Genomic DNA, 12,812 nt, shown 5'->3' with positions numbered 1-12,812 from the left:
ACTACCTCTTTAAATTAGAGTAGGACAGACACTAATGAAGCAATCAAAGAAGGAACAAAAATGCTGAGACTGCTCAAGCTGTTTCTTCAGTTGTGTATTTGTGGATGCTTGTCTTTCCGTCTTCAGTTGACATAAAGAAGGTTTCACGCATCACAAATTTCTGGTACTGTATCTAAAATTTACAGCAATGTCAGTCATGTGTTTAGGCAATCTTCATACTAGTGACACCATTAGCCAATAAATATAATTTTACCTAGATAAGATCCATATCTACATGTTGTTTTAATTGGTTAGTGTGTATTAGAAAAGGACATAATGTTAAATCTGTCTGTTCTGATATATTGTGTAAAAAATATATTATTAACTGTAAATGAATTTGGCTAAAGAAGCCTGTAAAATTCTGTAAAACAAGGAATAATGCTTATGAAGGTGATATTATGAATACTGCATAGCCACCAATGTTGCAGCACATAGAATAAGGACACTCAAAGATTTCCTTTTCAGTTTTATTTGTAAATGTATTTCACGTAGAACAAAGAAAAATATATACTGAATTGTTATGTTATGTACATTTGTTTACAGTTTACACTAAAAATTTACACAATCACAGACTTAAGATATGTTATTAGAAGATTTTTTTCACATAGATGTAGCTACAGTATATACAGTTTGCTTATTTACATACATTCATAGGATGTGAGAAATACCTGTTATTACAAGCATTTTATATATTAATTTCAAAATAAAATGGAATGAATGCATTGCTATACGACAGAATGTACTCATGCTTCACCATGAGTACAAATATATTGTATACTGTATATAGTATGCCAGATACATATATATGTACATATATGCTCTTCATAGACCATACATTACACACAGAATTGCTGTGTTTTATTTCAGGGCCATATAGGAAAACTACAGACTATACACGTTTCATTATATCCTTAACACTCTACACCTACACATGGCATCTTACAGTATAACGAGGCTGGTGTCTTTGAGACCTTTAGCACCCATGTGTTCCAGTTAGTGTTGGCATCTACAAAAACATAGCCTCGTACCAAAGATCTCACAATAGAAAAGCACTGTACAAAGGCTGGTACTGTAGGTCTTCTGGTAACATGTTTTGACGACTTGAGGCAGATTTGTTTCTGTATAGATACATAATCCCACATCTGTGAAGCTGCATGATCCTAAACTCTTGAAGCCTCAGTTTTTTTTTTCTTTGAAAACAAATACATTTACACTGATAGCATTTTTTTTAAAAAAAGCTGAACTAACACATTGGCCCCTGTCAAGGATGTCTTGGATTCCTTTGCGTTAAGGCCTGACAAATGTCCGTCACACTGTTTTCATTCCAATATCCCGGCTTCTAGAGCCAGTGACATACAGGAAAAAAGCTATGTTTTCAAAAGAAAAAAAACAACAAGAATATCTTTCTGTATTAATACCCAAAAGGTCTGATATATCATTTAAAATATAAAAACCAACATGTACATTTACAGTATATAGGGTTCTTTGTTTTCAGTTTTTCAGTGCCTACCTGCCTTTTAAATGTTTCTGAGCCAGTGCAGTTAAAACTCAGATATTGATTGCCCCGAAGCTCGATTGTTTATAGTCTATAAATATAAGGATCCCTTTCCAGGTGATATGCCACTGAAAAGAAAGGCATCCAATGCACACAATAGACTAGTGTTATCTTTTCTTACTCTTGTATTTCTTCACCTTGATTTGTTTATTCATGTTTATAGTATTTTTATACACATTTTTTTTACATTCCATGAATTATACAAAAAGCAAAGCAAATCTAGGTTAAACAATGTAAAATAAATACTTCAGCTGTTGTTTTTTTTTCCCAGCAGCTATGCAAGGCTGAGACCTCCAAGGAAAACAAGGATGCTGCTGTAAGTGGTGCTGGTGGACCAGTAGGTGGCGCTCTTTATTCTGGAAAAAAATATGCAAAAAAAAAAAACACTGCCCTAGTGTGAAGGGGGAACTTCCCGAACTACTGGGACATTAAAGATGCCATGGCACTGCTTGCAGAAGAAGGTGTGCTAACCACGTTATCGTAGCTTAATTTCATTTTGAGCTTCCAGAGTCCTGGCCTACCTAAAGTCCTCCATTAATTCCGTCAGGAAAGTAATTTCTCATATTTCCACCTGATCTGCTGTGCTCTGGGGCTGCTGGTGCTGAATGGCCGACCTTGCGTTGCTTGAGTCCTCTTCTACGTGATTTAATTACTGTGGGACACAGCTTCAAAGGCAGGCACACAAACGAAATTAATTCTTGAAACAAAGAACACTATACTCAAAAGCACGTTTTCTTAAGATTTTGAAAAGAAAAACAAAAAAAAATGTACTCTGAAACTAGCTCAGGAAACAGCCTTTTGAAGTATTATCAAGTAACAGTGTTTTTGTTTTCGCTCAACAGACAATAAATTATCACAGTACCACAAAGAAAGGATTTAGTTCGCCGTCTCACTCATATGCACACACTCACGCTGTTTTCCTCTGCTTGGCTTCTGTCCACTGTAAAGCTATCAGGGTCAGTTTGTTGTGCGTACTGTCCGGCTGCTTCGGGGAAAGCGGTGGACTTTGATGTGTTTGGACAGGTGATCGCTGCGGGCGAATTTCTTCTCACAAACAGGGCACTGATAGGGCTTGACTCCAGAATGAGACCGGCGGTGTCTGGAGAGCTCATCCGACCTGGAAAACCTGATAGAAATAAGAGCAAACATTTAAATATGCCGGACAATTCTCAAATTATGTACACCCCAGCTCTCTATATTTATTATATTCCAATATTTCCCAGAAAATAACTGCATTAAAACTACAGAACACTAAAACTACTACAGCAAAGGATTGCAGAAAATACAGGAAAACAGTAAGTGAAGGACAGTACCAAATCTAAATACCACTAAAAAGAACAGGATTTCAATTAAACATAGTCAATAATTCACTTTTTCCTATAATTCTATTCCTCCCATGAATGAACTGTATCTACATATGCAAATCTCCAGAATATAAAGATTCACAACAAATAAGACTGACTGAATCAACAAGAAGGTGTTGGGTGAACTTTTTTTTAGAAAAAAAAATGACCTAAAAGGAAATTTTACTAAATTTCCAGTGACCAAATCATTTTCTATTTTGTGCTTTAAAAAAATCAAATTGGGTTGTATTCATTAAAGAAAAAATGTATGCCTCCTCTGTAATTGCTATATGTGGATTAGACCATAACCCTTTACACTCAACACCTCAGGCAGTTGTACAGTACATACATCATCATGCAATTACCATCGTGGTATTTTATTGTACTGTATGCTGTACCATTACAGTTCAAAGTTGTGAAGTGAAACTTTGAAAAACTACAAATACGTGTGCTGCCTAAGAAGCATATCCATTAGTCATTTGGAAGGGAGTTTATGAAATTAAATTTGAAATACCAGGTTTCGTGAATTTTCCCACAGAAATGTTACTGCATTGTATTGCTTTAAATTTAAGGTACACTTTGTGTTGGATAATCTAAAAAACAATCATGTGAGGTGAGGTGCTGGCAAAGCAGAGCTCTTCCCAAATAAGAACAACATTAAAGCATGCACAATGCAGATGAAGAGATTAGAATATATTTAAAATGTAATCAATCTAAGATGCAAGTTTTCTTTGATGCTCATTTTCTTAATTTTAATATTAAAGACTAAATGTGCACACTGCTATTTAGTGCTGCAGCGTCACAGATCCTGGGGCCCTGGGTTTAATTCTGTAAAGGGGTAATGTGTAGTTCTCTTAGTCTCAATGTTCTCTTGGTCTCTGTGTGAGTTTTCTTCTGGTTTTCCTGTGTTCTCCCACCTTCCAGAGACATGCTGGCTAGGATAACTGGTGTCTGTAAATTGTCTCCTTGTGTGTTTGTGTCCTGCAGTGAACTGGTGTCCCATGCTGGGTGTAGTCCTGCCCTTTAGCGTTTTTGGAATAGGCTCCAAAGGCTGTGGTACCAGGCACAAGTAGCTTTGGGATGGATGGTTGGATGGTTAATTTAGTGCCATAACCAACATGTCCTAATAAAGCTGAATACTAGGTTTTGATTCATCTTATAATTCACTGGTTTTGTGCATGTTAAGCTATACACACACACCCACATAAGCACGTGTGTACGCATACACACACCCCACTGTTAATATTTTGACTGCGACTCAGTTTTTACAGATTTTCCATTTGCTATTGACATTAACAAACATAAGGCCTTCAGAAATAGCTATGATTAAAGAACAACAATAACAAAATGTAAAACAAGAAACAATAAAATACAATATGTTTAATTTAACTAGTTAAGCAGAAAAATAGTATCTCTGCAATTTATACTACCAAATTACTGAACAAAGTCTGGAAAACACAGCTCTTAATCCTATTATCACTACACTAACCATATGGTCATAACTGGATACTGGGATCTCAGTGTGCTTTCCACTTTACCTTTCTTCCAATTGATAAATAGGAGGGTTAAATGCTGCACACTGCAAAAGAGGTCTTTGAGAATGAGAGCAGGGAGTAACATTGTAATGTATTACTGAAATCAACACAGATATCTAGGTTTAGATATCTGATAAAGGTTACAATGACTGTCTGTAATGGGATGCACACACAAGGACAACTGGACACCATGGACACCAACTGACCTAGCCAGCATGTCTTTCTGAGATGAGAAGAAACTGGATGGGGAACAGTGTTAAAACATGAAAACCGCACACAGATTGCGTCCTGGTCTAGAATAGATCCCAGGATACAAGAGTTGTGAGGCTGCAGTGCTAACTACAATGCCACCATCCCACCACACCTCCCACATGAATTAATACAGTGATAAAAATAAAAACCTGCTTGTTAACCTGCTTAAGACTCAATAATAAAGTACTATAATGTTGCTATGAATATCTGAAAGAAACATTGGGCCACCTAATGTAGTTGCTTCCATGCACTTTATCTAGAAATCTAGAATAAAATACATACTGTACTTGTACCAAGTTCAGAAAACTGTTTTTGCCCTAATTTCCTTTAGTAAACGCTGAAACAAAAATTGTTCCTGTTGTTTATTTATAAAGCTGTTCCAATATCTGGTTTAGGCATACATATTTATTTGTAGTTCACTTGGCTCCATTCCAGTTCTTGAGATACAGAAATACTTTTTCCACATCCTAGAAGTGTACCTTTCCATCGTATTTCCTCTGGCTTGAACTTGGCTATTCTTTATCAGACATCTCTTGTTCCTTTTTTTACACAGGTGTTTAGTGATGTCTTTGTATCTAAGCTAAATTTCAAAATGGGGAAATATAAAGTAAATTGCTTCTGATGCTGAATGTACAGATCTCACTTTTAATGGCTAAATATTGTTAATTGCTTTCTTGAGCCTTTCTCAGTAGTGAGGGTAGAACATCAATAAGAAACCCAATCCTTTTTCTCTTTTGAAGCAGATCTGCAGTGCTGGCATGCCAGCAGAGGGGTCATGGTAACTATTCACTAGGTAGTCTTTGTTAGTTACATTTGCTAGACAGTTCCTTCCAGCACAACTGTGTGCAACACTGAAATCGTTCATTCCCTCTCTCTCACCAGTCCCTGCTCCTGAGACCCATTGTGTTTTGACAAGTCTACTTTGTTTGTGGAAGATTCAGGGCTAAACAAGTATTGATGGCATTTCTTTCTGGTACAGCCACATGTTATCAGAAGACATTTGCAGCATTCAAAAACATATATGAAATATATTAGCTCATTTTTAAATAAACATAAATGAGAAAAAAACACAATTCCAATGAGTTCATCAAGCCCCAAAATTGCACATTTCAATCTAGATATTATTATGTTTTAGGAGAGACATCAATTAACATTCAACATTAAAAATCAATACATGTTAGAAAAACATCCAATCTTGAAAAAAATATTACGATATTTTTATTTACAAGTGTTGATTTGTTCCATCTGTGTTAATTATCACTTGTAAAAGACTGAAAGCATGATAAATGCCTGTTGATGATTGACTGCCTATGCTTGTTAAATTAACTTGACTCAAGCACACTACAAACAATTTAACTGATATGAATGTAGAAATGTGCTAAGATACAGGGCACCAATATGCAACAAAAAAATCAGAAACCCAGTGGTTATTGGTGTGTAATTTATTATGCATCCTACAATTTGCACTTTGGATGTACAGTAGTACTATATTTTGCCATAACTACTATACTGTAGTTTGGCACCACTATTTAGTGAACATAAAAGCCAAACTGGGAACTAAGATACCATGACCTTAATAGGACTTTTGAAAACAGGGCAAAAGTCTTGTACTTGACACTTGACCTCGAGCAATTAGAATGCATGGGCTAGAACTGCACAATCCTCACATATCTTACTGCATACTGCGCAGCAGAAGGTCAAGAGGCCCAGCTTTGAAGAAGACTTTGAAGATATCCATTACAGGCAAGCACTAAAGCCTGAGGATGAAAAAGGTAATAGCCCACATGGGTTAAAAAAAACCCTGCATATGAGATTGGAGAACACCTTTTACATTATTTTAAACACTAAGACCAGTTAACAAGATTTTTTTTTTAATGATGATGATAAGATCCATGGTATTCCTAAATTCCGCACAGTATAAAAGAGGAAGGCAAGATGATCGTGACACATTTGCTGAAATATGATCATTTTCATTTTGATCCAAGACCAGAAACAGCTGGGCTTTCCAGTTGGCCACAGGAGTGACAGAGTTGTTCCTGACAAATACCATACCTACATGCACTGCTCAAGACAGTGGGGGTCACTACAGTCAGACAGGGGCTCAATCAGGATTTGAAGTACAGTATCAGCCTTTGGGCTATAAGGCCCATTCTATTCTGTAAGTGCAGGCTTTTACTGGATGAGTGCTTTGTCATTGTTGTGCTGGTATTCTGATTGATCTTGGTAATCTTATATAATTATAAGAAATGTAATATTGCTGTACACTACAGAATCATGGAACACTGCTCACCAGCAATCCTGCAGGCTTGCACTATATGGTAAGTGTGTTACAGTCATGCTTCTGAGAAGCTGTGAGAAAGCAATTTGGCTCATTTCCTGAAGATAACCATGGGAACGCAGAACACATCACTAGAAAAATGCAGATGGAATAGCATTGCCACTGTCTAGCATTTTTTTCCATTTCCTGTTCTAGAAGAAGGCTTTTATGTTTTATTCAAGGGAAATACCACTTTAATACTGTACCTTGCAACCTAATATCTTAACAGATTATGGGAAGATACTCCCAAGTAATTAGTAGGGTAACTCATCATGTGCTCAATACAGTACATCATCCTGAAATTATTTTAAAACACTGATTTTGCTAACACTTCAAGTCTACTGTGTATGGAATATAGGACCGCTCAAGTAAGCATAGTTTTCCATTGCTGTATAAGAGCACTGTACAATCTGGAATGAGCTACTATCTCCCTTTTCAAAAAATAAACCTTATCTTTTGCATCTCTGCTTCTCATAACATTCACTTCAACATGGAATATATATTTGGTTTGATTTTTTTGACAAGCATAGCATTTAGCAACATAAAAGCACAGGTCACACAGGAGGAGAGCAAATTATTTGGCAACAGGTCATCATCTGCTCTTTTGGATAAAAAGTAACAACATGTTGACTTACATGCAAGCCTTAAAAAACGTTGTGAAAAACTCAAGATAGAATTTGAAAAAATACCCCAGTTTGCTAAAAATGGGTGACAATAATGAGATTGAGGTGCCACTTTGCTGGAACTAATTTATTTCAGATTCATTTTATAAGTTTATTCTGATAAATTACCAATCTTTCATTTCAAAGATTTCAGCAGACAGCCAAGAACCTTGACCAATGGGTTCTTAAAGACACTCAAGTCCTGTTAAGACACTAATAGTTATGTGCAGACCTTAAGTGAGAGAAGATACTTTGAGAAAGGCCATAAAAGAACAAGCAATCAAAGAAAGGTAAACAGATTGAGATTCTGTCCAGCACTATCCTCCCTTCTGGAATTTTCTGTGATTTTTATTGTCCCTCACTATTTCTGTTGTTTTGCGGCTTTTTATCAATGAAACTTAGATATACGCGATACTATGAGTACTGAGTGCTTCTAGAAAATTCTGCTTCAGGTTTCTACCAAATGTTGTCTACTAACAAAACTGATGAAATCCACTCAATGCAGAACAAACAGGTATCCTCATTTCTTTTGTGACATCACAACCTTTTCACTTGAGACAAAGAATTGCTTGAAAAAACAATTTGCTGCTAACACTGTTAATCTTTCTCTTCATTCTAATAGATTAAGTGTTGTAGACTGATAAAATGACTTAACGGAACGCTCCTAATTATGTACGTAATATCTTGAGCAGCTGATTGAATACAACAAGTTCTACATGCAAGTGGTAACATAATGTCAGGCCATGAAAAACTGGAATGAGCCAAAAATTGTAGGTTGTTGACCTATTTTTAGTTAACATGGGACTATGAGTAAAGAAATAACTGTTATTATAATGCTAATTGTATAGAACAAGGATGACCAAATGTGTTTAGGGCTGCAATGTTTTTTTAACCTCTGAGCTCTAAACTATTTAACCCGGTCACAGTTACCTACAGAGCCCCACAGGATTTAGTATTCCAGTAACAGGTTCTGGCCAGCCATTGCTTAGAACTATGTTGTTTTTATTTTAAGAAGACAAGTAAAAATTCTGATCGGTGAATGCACTGTATATTCAAATACTAACCTCCAGCCACAGCCAGGCCATGTACAAGCAAATGGTTTTTCTCCTGTATGCCTCCTCAGGTGAGCTTTCAAATGGCTGCTCTTGGTGTACATCTTGCTACACCCAGGGAAAGTGCATTTGTGCATTTTGATAAGATCCGCGGCTGGGTTCTTCTGAAATTTCTGGCCCATGAGGATGGTCGACTGGCTCCCATCTCCCACTCCCACTGGTTTGGCTGCGATGGGGACAGGGGCAATGCGGACAAACTTGGACGATGTGCTGAAGCTGGCGGACTGCACCACCTGGGGCACTAGCGCGAAGGTTTGCCCTTGGATGTTGACGAGAAGCTGGGCGATTTTAATGTCCGACTGGGGCTGGTGCTGTGTGGCCACAGTGGGGCTTTGCTCCTGCTTGATTTGGATAGGCTGGATTTGAAGGATTACCGGAACCCCACCATCAGCTGACACAGGCGAGTTGGCGACTTCTTCCTTTTTTACGGATTCTCTCGACTGTGTGCTTTTTGTTTCGGCGAGAGTCACGCTAGATCCTGTTTGGTCTTTGTGCTGGGCTGCAGATATGACATGGCTGCCCCCTCTGCTACCCTTGCCCTGCTCTTCAGGCTCCTGCTTTAGAACAACTTCCATGTTCTCTTCCAGGAACTCTTCAATCTCCTCTAAGGTGGGCTGGAATGTTCCCGGGTCCTTCAGGTCCGTGGAGAAGACTGGAAACTCAAATGTCTCTTCCTTCACGATCGATCGGGAATCCTTCCTGTCCCATGAGAATCCAGGAGTTGTCCCCAGGTCGATCTGGGCCAAAAGATAGTCTACAAAGCTGTCCTGGCTCTCCACGCTGGAGTTACTCCCATAACTAGAGCTGAGCACCTGAGAATCCGGGCTGGAGCAAGAGCGAAAGCTGGAGGAGTCACTGAGCTCATCCTCCGAGAAGGGGGATGGGAGAAGCTGGTAGTTACTGGTATCCGTCACCATGTCAGCGAGGTAGCCCACCGAAGAGCCAGTGTGTGGGAATGTCTCCTCAGTGGGTAATAAGTGATCCACCATTCCTGGCTTCTAAGGCCTGTAGTCCTTCTCTAGGCTAACCAACGGGAGCCAGGCACTTTCCAGCAGAATGTTTTCTGACTTATCCCCAACTGTGCCTAAAGAAAGACGACAGCAATTAGCTTCAAAACAGTTCACTTCCTGTACACTTGGGAGCTGTGAATCATATGTATTAATAAATATGCTTATTGTGCAAAGATTCAGAAACTTAACTTTGAACTTAATTGATTTTTTTTAAACATATAACTTAGGCCTTGTGTGTACAGGCTAGGAGAAGCTAAAAATACACACTTTGTACCTAGGCAATTAATCTCCTACGTAAATGTATATTCTTTAATAGAAAACTCATAGTTCAGATGCACCTAATGCTGTCATATAATGGGAAAAGAGAATAAAACATAGCTGTATTCTATGTTACTGTTCATAATTTATCTCCCATTTAAAAAGGTGCTACATCTGTAAATGTAAATGTTAATTTCCAATTATAGGACATAGGACATAACTAACAGCTATACAGCTATAGGACATAACCTGTGTATGATGTGGTACAGTGATTCATATCACAGAAATGAATTCATGTTTTCTACTTTTGAAGTCTTACAGGTTTAGAAACAATCTTATTATCACTTTCTATAATGCCACTAACTCGTTACATACTTGGGCACCTTAGTTACTGTGTCAGCTTTCATCTTGAAGGAAAAACTAGAAAATAAGCCCAACCAAAATCATTCAATACCTTTAAGAAATTGTGTAAAGCTAATTGATTTTACTAATGTGATCTCTGAAGATAATACTACTATTTATAGTAATAGCACTAACAATATGTCAAACACACCCTCTAGTGTGGTTCAATGGATGCACAAAGGTGCGTGATCTCTGGGCAAGGTGGTTACCTCTCAAGCATTATAACCATAAATTACATTGTAAAGATGAAAAAAGTGCAAATACTTTTAATGGGAAACTGCTGCTGAGTAGGAGATTTGAAGAACAACAGTGAAGCTTTGGCAGAAAAGCTTGCGGTACAGGAAAAAATGTTGGCAGAAGAAAACTGATCGCTTGGTCTTTCATGGGTGAAGTTAAAAGGCACTTGAAAAAAGTAAACTTTAACGAGCCAGCCTGGAGGCGTGTTAACATGTTAATCTGCACAAACCTTTTATCTATGTGCTGTACACGTACCATCGTTACGTGAGGTAATCTTCCATTACAACAAACACATTCGCATTTTAGGAACATACTGTATGCAGTAGCGGACAAGGTCGAAAGGGGGGTACACGTGACTTTGGACAAGCACTTCAATCGAGCAACATTCATTTGCAAGTCCATTAATACGGGTATCGTTTCGACCTACTTCTGTACCTGAGTCCGTTTGTTTTGCTCTTGCGCTAACAGTGACGTTGGCATGAGAATATCATCTTTATTAACAGCCGCGACACTCAGTAGGACAAACAGATTGAAAATGGATCATTACTGGTATTACTAAAAGTCATTCCAAACACAACTTCAAAATTCAAATTATCTTGAAATTTATATTTTTGATGTTCTTTTTTCCCCATTCGCTATTGATTCTGTACCCGCATCCATTTGCGAAGAGGCGAGTACTGTATATTATTGAAAAGACTTCTAAAATTTCATACGGTGAGGCATTGCTCCCGAGAATTACAATCCAGCAGTTCGAAGAAATGGAATGACAAATTATTTCACTAACATGATCTTTGCCGAGGGTTTAACAACACATAAGCTCCGTGTTAACATTAGGATGTCTACCTATGTTATGCTACCTCTTTCGGGATAATGAATGGTTCTGATTGTGTCAAGTTTCACGGATTTGCGCCTCCCTTCTTTGGCCTCAGCTCTTACATTGACCGACAGTAACCCTAGCAGAGGCACTGTCAACATTATTAGCATAACATACCGCATGTGGCATGCATGACCACATAATGCCTTTTATAGGAGATAAAACATCTTAACTCTAAGCAAATAACTAAAATCTACAATCCTGCTCTCCCAGTGACGGTCCGCTAAAGTAAAGCATAAAACGCATAGCTAAATTATTCCGCACGAAACGCAATAAACTCTTCAAGTCCATTTCCAAATACAAAACTTTACATTTGCTTTAAACAGGATTGGGTCAAATGTGTTTCCCTTGTGAACCGTGTCGTGGTATCACAGAACAGAACTGAGGAGGTTACTGAACGTCTTTAGTTTCCGTCCCTTAAGTATTATGAAAATGTCGAGAGAAGGCAAAAAACATAAATCACCTACACACGGTGCCCATATTCAGCTTCGCGAGATTGAAACGCTTTAAAAAAAACAAATAGACCATATTATTGCACCTATGAAGAAAATAATGACTTGTAATTTATCTTAAGACACGAATCATTTATAAAACTGAGCTAATTTTACATGCACTCTTAAAAAAAAAACAATTTCACGAACGCATCTCTTTCGGTTTGCGCATTTTGACTGTACCTTACAGAGAGAGAGGCTGGTGCAGACTCTCCGCTGCCAAGAATGTAAACATGTTTTCGTCAGTCACACAGCATGCAGCTCTGAGCTTGTGCAGAACTCGCTGAAGAAGGGTTTCGAGGTAAAGGCGATATTTTCATACAGTAATCCTCGCCATTCTTACCTTCGTCCGACGAGAATTCAAATCCCTTAGTCCCTAAGCGAAACTTTCCACCACCCCCCTTTTTAAAAAAAAAGATTAAGTGCTATATAAATTTGCCCTTGAAATGGGCTTTTGCAATGGCACACGGCGCCGTCTATGACTCCTGCCTCCGAGTCTATACTGTAGTAGTACTATATTGCTATCACATGACTGCTGGTGTAGATTATAAGAGTAAAATTAGGGGTAGGCTTGTGAAGGCTCGTCCTCTTTCTGCTCCCCGATTGGCTGGACCTGAGTAGGGGCTGGGCTCAGCGTTTGGCGTCAATGGAAGTATCTGCGAACTGTTTCTCAGGCTGAAACCCTGCCAGCTCACCACATGAATCTGGATCGTCTCCTTTCCAGG

At 38.2% G+C, this 12,812-nt stretch overlaps 1 protein-coding gene across 2 annotated transcripts; it reads right to left on the bottom strand.

Annotated features, from left to right (window-relative positions):
- Positions 1 to 497: 497 nt before the first annotated feature.
- Positions 498 to 12,607, bottom strand: klf15 (Kruppel like factor 15). Of its 2 annotated transcripts, none has more exons than XM_088917660.1 (3): positions 12,431 to 12,607; positions 8,768 to 9,899; positions 498 to 2,720 (listed from the first exon to the last, which is right to left on the bottom strand). In XM_088917660.1, exons 2-3 carry the CDS (start codon positions 9,802 to 9,804, stop codon positions 2,552 to 2,554), a joined length of 1,206 nt encoding a protein of 401 aa, XP_088773786.1. In that variant the 5' UTR covers positions 9,805 to 9,899; positions 12,431 to 12,607; the 3' UTR covers positions 498 to 2,551. The 2 variants fall into 2 exon arrangements, with proteins under 2 accessions (XP_088773786.1, XP_088773788.1); XM_088917662.1 differs by having other exon boundaries at positions 12,271 to 12,604.
- Between the last annotated feature and the right edge of the window lie 205 nt (positions 12,608 to 12,812).

The sequence above is a fragment of the Atractosteus spatula genome, chromosome 5 (assembly GCF_055471065.1).
Source record: "Atractosteus spatula isolate fAtrSpa1 chromosome 5, fAtrSpa1.hap1, whole genome shotgun sequence".
Lineage (NCBI taxonomy): Eukaryota > Metazoa > Chordata > Actinopteri > Semionotiformes > Lepisosteidae > Atractosteus > Atractosteus spatula.
The sequence above is the reverse complement of the archived record's forward strand: the minus strand, read 5'-3'. Positions and strand labels throughout refer to the sequence as shown.

Coding starts and splice junctions, on each gene's coding strand:
- klf15 (XM_088917660.1), bottom strand. CDS start 9,804: ATGGTGGATCACTTATTACCCACTGAGGAGACATTCCCACACACTGGC. Junction 2,721..8,767: donor TGGCCTGGCTGTGGCTGGAG/GTTAGTATTTGA, acceptor TATTTCTATCAG/GTTTTCCAGGTCGGATGAGC.